At 43.7% G+C, this 8,154-nt stretch overlaps 1 protein-coding gene across 1 annotated transcript; it reads right to left on the bottom strand.

Annotated features, from left to right (window-relative positions):
• Nucleotides 1-782: 782 nt before the first annotated feature.
• On the bottom strand, nt 783-7,732 carry LOC140893420 (uncharacterized). Its single transcript, XM_073302491.1, has 2 exons — nt 6,785-7,732; nt 783-1,025 (listed from the first exon to the last, which is right to left on the bottom strand). The coding sequence occupies exons 1-2, from the start codon at nt 7,710-7,712 to the stop codon at nt 976-978; spliced, it is 978 nt and encodes a 325-aa protein (XP_073158592.1). The 5' UTR covers nt 7,713-7,732; the 3' UTR covers nt 783-975.
• Nucleotides 7,733-8,154: the final 422 nt, after the last annotated feature.

Genomic DNA, 8,154 nt, shown 5'->3' with positions numbered 1-8,154 from the left:
CGGGTCCGAGTTTGGTGGGCCGGGCTCGAGTATTTTATTTTTAAAGTATTTTACAAATTTATGTGTTTTTGAGTCAAATAAATTGAAATAAAATTATTTGGACTCCCAAATAATTTTATTTGGACTTTTAAAATTTTAATTAAGTTAGTCCATTTATTTTATGGGCTTTTGGGCTCATAAAAGTTAATGGGCCAGTCTTTGGGTTTTTGGGCCCATTGGGCCAGTTTAAGTTGTTATTGGGCTTAGTGTATTTTAATGGGCTTTATTAATTTAATTGGGCTTAGAATAATTATTTGGGCTTAAAGTTTAAGATATGGGGCTTAAGTATGTTAATGGACCAGATTTAAGTTAATGGGCTTGTGTGTAGGGCCAGCAGTCCAGGACCATCCATGAGAAAATTTGCATGTGTCCTGAATATATATTTAATTATTTATATGCATTTAAGTTATTTTAATATTTATATGTTAGTAAGAAATTAAATTAAATATATATGATGGACACACATTTTATTCAAGTACATGCATTCATGAAATAATATTTTATGCATGATTTAATGTTTAAGTTGAGCAATAAAAATATTTTATGTTGGAAGTTGAAGTAGTGTGACAATTTATGAAACGACCCTAACTCTATAATAAATAAATATGCGGAAATTTTTTTTTTTTTATACTTACTAAATAAAATATGTACATATATGCCCATACATATATGCACAGAATAAAAATATTTAAAATGAATAAACAAATAAATACTTAAATAAAAATGCATTCTTAAAAATATAATAAATATCTGAGTCAAACATTAATTAAAAATATACTGCATAAGTAAATAAAAGTTTGCATGCACTGAAAATATTAAATAAATATTCTAGACCCTCAATCACTGAAAATAATAAAAATGTATCATGCTGACAAAAACAATAACATGCATAGCGACTCAGAATATTTCACGGTCACGGGGCCACTGCATGCATGCTCATACGTCCTCGCCTCCGGTGGGTACAACGTCATCCTCAACGTACTCACCTGCACCATACCAGTGTAGTGAGCCTAGAGGCCCAACATGCTAACATAACAAGGGTTTAAAATAATTTAAACCAATTTAATACTAATACATACATATACATGAATGAGCATGCTTTAAAAATTAAATAATATAACTTACTTAAATAAACATACATAACATATTACATAATATTATTGAGCAATTCATTTTCTAACATCGCATGGTTGTATCCGTAGTGTAACCTTAAATCATACATTAAATACTGATCAGCGTGGAAACCTACGTACGTGGCCGGTGACGAATCACCTCTTAAATTGGCAGTAAACTGCCCTTCAATCATATGGGGACAAGTCCCCCTTAAATTGTCACACTACTTCAACTTCCAACATAAAATATTTTATTGCTCAACTTAACATTAAATCATGCATAAAATAATATTTCATGAATGCATGCACTTGAATAAAATATGTGTCCATCCTATATATTTAATTTAATTTCTTACTAACATATAAATATAAAAATAACTTCAATGCATAAAAATAATTAAATATATAATCAGGACACATGCAAATTTTCTCATGGATGGTCCTGGACTGCTGGCCCTACACTCAAGCCCATTATCTTAAATCTGGCCCATTAACATACTTAAGCCCATTATTTCAAACCTTAAGCCCAAATAATTATTCTAAGCCCAATTAAATTAATAAAGCCCATTAAAATTTCACTAAGCCCAATAACACTTAAACTGGCCCAATGGGCCCAAAAACCCAAAGACTGGCCCAATAACTTTTATGGGCTCAAAAGCCCACAAAATTAATGGACTAACTTAATTAAAATTTTAAAAGTCCAAATAAAATTATTTGGGAGTCCAAATAATTTTATTTCAATTTATTAGTCTCAAAAACACATAATTTTGTAAAATACTTAAAAAATAAAATACTCGAGCCCGGCCCACCAAACTCGGACCCGAACTCACTGACCCGACCCACTACCTAACCGACCCGACCCGACCCGGACCACTCAGACCCGACCCGGACACCTAAACTAGCCCAGCCCGATCCCCCTCCCCCCCTTGCCTCTCGGCCGTGAGCAGCAGGCCCTCTTGGCCTGCTGCCGGCCGGCTCCGGCCGCCCCTGGCCGGAGCGCCGCCGCCCGGACGTAGCCCACGTCCGGGCGGACCTAACCCAGTCGGGCCCCAGTCCCCATGCAGCCAGGAACCCTGAACCCGAAGCCCCTGAACCCGTAACCCTAAACTGTGACCATCTTGGGGCCGATTGATGTAGCTCGGTCATGGCTCCATTCCAGCCTGAACCGTCCGACTCCAACCGACCCTAAGGCTCCTTAGGACCCTCTTGAACCCTAGCCAACAGCCCTTGACCGATCTATATCAACAAAACGTGAACATGAAGCAAGGCCAGGAAAAAAAAATCGAACCCTTCAACTCTTTTCTAAAAAAAATTCGAAAGATTTAATGCATAAACCATCAACACAATATAGATATCTGATTGGCACGAAAAGTTGAAAGAAAATCATGCCTTTCACCGATTTGTAGAGTTAGAAACGTGTACGACGGACTTCGGGACGACGGGACGACAACGGGGTACCTTGGCCTTGCTTGGAACCTTCGAATTAATTGGCTATGGGGTCTTGGAGGTTGCTGGAGCGTTGGAGGGGATGATGAATAGTAGGGGTGGCGGCTAGGTGTGTGATCGGTAGGTTGAGGGATGGGTTTGGGTAGATTAGGTTTTTAATATATAAGGAAATAGGTTTTTAGGTTAATTAATAATACTAGAAAAATATCATATAAATTTAAACATCCTAAATACACGTTCAAATCATAAAATTAGATTAAAATTTATAAAATCCCGAAATTAAAAATTAGGGGAATTTTAAAGATAAGAAAAAGTCATTAAAATGGCTTAACTTTGAATAAAAAGGACTCCTAAAATTATATAAAGTTAAATACTTAAAATTTTGAGATAATAAAACTCAAAATAATATTTTAAGGCTCTAAAAAGGCTCATAAAATAATTTGGATGGAAAGTTGTCATCTCGTCCGTCCACGGTCCCGTCTACGCAATCAAATAATTAAATATCCTAATTATGCAGGCGGATTTACGTAATTAAAAATACCGGGTGTTACAATTCTCCCCCCCTTAAATTGAATTTCGTCCTCGAAATTAAGGTACTTACCCGAACAACTCCGGGTAGCGAGTCCTCATATCAGCCTCGGTCTCCCAAGTAGCTTCCTCCTTCGAGTGATTCAGCCACTGGACTCTGACCATCGGTATTACCCGCGTCCTAAGCCTCCGCTCCTCTCTAGCCAAGATCCGCACTGGTCTCTCCTCATACACCAGATCTGGTGGCAACTGTAAGGGCTCAAAATCCAACACATGCGACGGGTTGGAGACATATCTCCGAAGCATGGATACATGGAATACGTTGTGCACTGCCGCTAGCCCTGGAGGTAGAGCTAAACGATAGGCCAACGTGCCAACTCGCTCCAAGATCTCAAATGGCCCTATGTATCTCGGATTAAGCTTGCCTCTCCGCCCAAAACGCGCTACTCCCTTCATAGGTGACACCTTCAGGAATACGTGATCACCTACTGCGAACTCCAAATCGCGTCGTCTGGCATCTGCATAACTCTTCTGCCGACTCTGCGCTGTCCTCATCCTGTCTCGAATCTGCGTCACAATGTCAGCTGTCTGCTGCACAATCTCCGGACCCAACAAAATCCTCTCTCCAACCTCATCCCAATGCACCGGAGATCTGCATCTCCTCCCATACAGTGCTGCATATGGAGCCATACCTATAGACGACTGAAAGCTGTTGTTATAGGTAAACTCCACTAATGGCAGTCTAGTCTCCCAAGATCCTCGAAAATCGATAACACAAGCTCTCAAAAGATCCTCGAGTACCTGGATCACTCTCTCGGACTGACCATCTGTCTGGGGATGAAAAGCTGTACTGAACAAGAGTCTAGTCCCAAAGCTGTGTGCAGACTCTTCCAAAACGCTGAGGTGAACCTCGGATCTCTGTCTGACACAATAGACACTGGTATGCCATGCAGTCTAACAATCTCTCTGATGTAAAGCTCTGCATACTGTGTCAAAGTGTAGTTAATCCTTACCGCAAGAAATGAGCTGACTTGGTGAGTCTATCCACAATCACCCAAATCGCTGTACACCCTCTCGTACTCCTCGGTAAGCCAACTACAAAGTCCATCGTAATATTCTCCCATTTCCATTCCGGAATAGGGAGAGGTCTAAGAAGTCCTGCTGGACGCTGATGCTCTGCTTTGACTTGCTGACAAGTCAAGCACTCTGACACCACTCTCCCGATGTCACTCTTCATCCCGGGCCACCAATACAATAGCTGCAAGTCCTTGTACATCTTCGTACTTCCGGGGTGAATGGAGTACGGAGATGCGTGAGCCTCTGTCAAAATCTCAGCTCGCAACTGATCGACGTTCGGTACCCACATCCTCCCACGGTACTGAACGATGCCATCCTCCACTGTATACAGGAGATTACCTCTAGCCTCATCTCTCTGTCTCCATCGCTGTAACTCCTCATCAGTAGACTGTCCCTGTCTAATCCGATCTCGCAGAACTGGCTGCACCGTCAACACTGACAGGCTCGGTGCATGGCCACTCGGATAACACTCCAAGCCAAATCTCTGAATCTCGCTCTGTAGTGGTAACTGGACAGTCAAACATGTTACCACTGATGACTTCCGACTCAAAGCATCGGCCACTACATTAGCTTTACCCGGATGGTAGCTAATGTCACAATCATAGTCCTTCACCAACTCCAACCATCTGCGCTGTCTCATGTTCAACTCCTTCTGGGTGAAGAAGTACTTGAGGCTCTTGTGATCGGTGAAAATCTTGCACTTCTCGCCGTAAAGATAGTGCCTCCAGATTTTCAAAGCGAAGACCACTGCTGCCAACTCCAAGTCATGCGTCGGGTAGTTCTGCTCATGAATCTTCAACTGTCTCGACGCATACGCAATAACCTTACCACACTGCATAAGCACTGCGCCTAAACCAAGTTTAGACGCGTCGGTGTAAACCACTAACTCCTCATGTGGTACTGTCATCGCTAACACTGGTGCTGTAGTGAGTGCTTCCTTCAGCTGATCGAAGCTCCTCTGACAGTCTGAACCCCATATAAACTTCGCATTCTTCTTGGTCAAGGAAGTCAAGGGTACTGCAATAGAGGAAAAACCCTTGATGAACTTCCTGTAGTATCCGGCCAAACCCAAGAAACTGCGAATCTCTGAAGCATTCTTCGGAATGCCCCAATTCTGCACTGCCTCAACCTTAGACTGATCAACTGCAATCCCATCTCTCGAAATAATGTGGCCAAGAAATGCCACCTGCTCAAGCCAAAACTCGCACTTGCTGAACTTGGCATACAACCGATGCTCCCTCAAAGTCTGCAATGCGGTCTGAAGGTGCTGTCTATGCTCCTCGATGCTCCTAGAATAGATCAAAATATCACAATAAAGACTATGATGAACTGATCCAGATATGGCTGAAAGACTCGGTTCATGAGATCCATGAAAACCGCTGGAGCATTGGTCAAACCAAATGGCATCACTAAGAACTCGTAATGCCCATATCGTGTCCGGAAAGCAGTCTTGGACACATCTGCATCCCTAACACGCAACTGATGGTAACCAGATCGCAGATCGATCTTGGAGAACACTGAAGCTCCCTGCAACTGGTCAAACAAGTCCTCTATCCTCGGCAGTGGATACTTGTTCTTCACTGTGACTCTGTTAAGCTCTCGGTAATCGATGCACAGTCTCATACTGCCATCCTTCTTCTTCACAAACAACACCGGAGCTCCCCAAGGAGAAAAGCTAGGTCGAACAAAGCCTTTCTCTAACAACTCCTGAATCTGCTCCTTCAACTCTTTCATCTCGGTAGGAGCAAGCCTGTACGGTGCCTTAGAGATAGGCACGGTGTCTGGCACTAAGTCAATACTGAACTCCACCTCTCTCACTGGTGGAATTCCTGCAACATCCTCCGGAAAGACATCCGGAAAGTCACGAACCACCTCTAACTCTGATAATGATCTGCTAGATGGCTCTGAAGTCGTGACGATACTCGCTAGAAACCCCTGACAACCCCGTCTCAACAACTTCCTCGCCTGAATATAGGATATCATCTGAGGAATATCACTGCTCTGAGATGCATGAAAAGTGAACGGGTCGCCCCCTGTAGGTCTCACTGACACTGATCTCCGACGAAAATCAATCGAAGCTCCATTGACTGTCAACCAGTCCATACCCAAAATAAGATCAAAACCACTCAACGGCAAGACTACTACATCTGCTCGAATGGAGTGTCCCTGCAGCTCTAACTCCAGTCCTCGAATAACCTTCGAGGTAGACATAATCTGCCCTGACGGCATAGTAACATCATACCCACTGTCACTACTCTCAGGTGTGATGCCTACTCGCCTGATAAACTCCAGGGAGATAAACGAATGCGTAGCCCCTGAATCTAGCAACGCAAACGTGGAGTTGCCTCCAACTAGAATTCTCCCTGCACGCAGAAAATTCCCAACAGTTTCATACCACTTCTAATTTTTTTTTTTTTTTTTTTTTCCAAACGAGTCACTACAAGTTCTTAATTCTAATCACAAGTAAAACATGCTTCCTATTCTAACATGCTGTTAAATGTCCCAAATAACAAGAACTTCAAATTAAATACTAAATCTTTAACCAAAGGAGAATTTATTAAAATACTAGGGATAGGATGTACCGGTGATCAAGGAGGTGTCTGGATCGACCTCCTCAGCCTGCATCACGAACACCCTACCAGCGGTGTTCTTCTTCCTGGGACAGTTAGCAATCTGATGCCCCGGCTCTCTGCAGTGGAAGCAAACTCCTGCTCCCAATAGGCAAGGTCCCGAATGCATCTTCTGGCACTTCGGGCAAGTGGGATGAGCCATAGCATTAGGGGCCCCGCCCCTCTGCTGCTGCTGCGGCCTCTGCTGCTGATTCGGGCCCTTAGCCGGCCCTGTATACTGCTTCTTCGCAGGTGGCTGCGAAGATGGTCGCTGATATGCAGCCTGAAACTGCCTCTTCCCCTGCTGCTCTAGCTGGATCGCTCTTCGACCCTCCTCAGAACGCAAAGCCCGGCTGACTGCAGACTCATATGTAAAAACGTCTGCCATGCGTACATCGTGCCTGATCTCTGCCCTCAGGCCCTCAACAAACTGTCGCAGCTTCTCCTGCGGACTCTCAGCAATCATGGGCACGAAACGACAGCCCCTCTCAAACTGGCTGATGTACTCCACCACTGATCTGTCCCCCTGGCGGAGACTCATGAACTCCCGGATCATGCGGCTGCGCACGTCCTCAGTGAAATATTTGGCGTAGAAGATACGCCTAAACTCAGCCCATGTCAGAGTCGGTAGATGGACTCCTCTAACTGCCCCCTCCCACCATGAGGCTGCATCGCCTCGCATCATATAAGTAGCACAGCTCACCCTGTCGGCGTCTGTGATCCCCATGTAGTCAAAGATGGACTCAAGTGAGCGAATCCATCCCTCAGCCACCAACGGATCGGTGGTCCCCAAGAACTCCTTAGGCCCCTTCTTCTGGAACCTCTCCGCGACGTCCTCCTCGTGGGACAGTCTGGGACGGGCTGCCTGCTGCTCCAGCAAGGCAGTAATACCCGCCATCATAGTGGCACTGGCCTGCTCCAGTGCTGTAATAGGGTGCTGCTGAGGTGGCGGTGGAGGTGGAGGTGGATGTGGAGGTCTCCCACGTCGATTCACCTGTCTGGGAGGCATTCTGCACCACCACATATTTGTTTACGTAAATCGCCATGCATAACTAAGTGTTTTAAAATTAATGCTAACTTAAATTCTAGAAATTTAAATCATACTATAAACATTAAAACTTACAGACCGGTAGCGTGGATTTCTGAGCTCGCAAAGCAGTAGTGACCCCTCCAAGGACCGTGCTCTGATACCAACTGAAACGACCCTAACTCTATAATAAATAAATATGCGGAAATTTTTTTTTTTTTATACTTACTAAATAAAATATGTACATATATGCCCATACATATATGCACAGAATAAAAATATTTAAAATGAATAAACAAATAAATACTTAAATAAA

This window comes from Henckelia pumila, chromosome 3, assembly GCF_033568475.1.
Source record: "Henckelia pumila isolate YLH828 chromosome 3, ASM3356847v2, whole genome shotgun sequence".
In the NCBI taxonomy this organism is placed as follows: Eukaryota; Viridiplantae; Streptophyta; class Magnoliopsida; order Lamiales; family Gesneriaceae; genus Henckelia; species Henckelia pumila.
Note: the sequence above shows the minus strand (reverse complement) of the source record. Positions and strands in the feature narration are given on the sequence as shown.

What these genes read in the sequence shown, in the direction of transcription:
- LOC140893420 (XM_073302491.1), bottom strand. Translation starts at nt 7,712, where the DNA reads ATGATGGCGGGTATTACTGCCTTGCTGGAGCAGCAGGCAGCCCGTCCC. An exon ending in AGACACCTCCTTGATCACCG is followed by an intron (nt 1,026 to 6,784) that starts GTACATCCTATC and finishes GGTATGGTGCAG; the next exon opens with GTGAGTACGTTGAGGATGAC.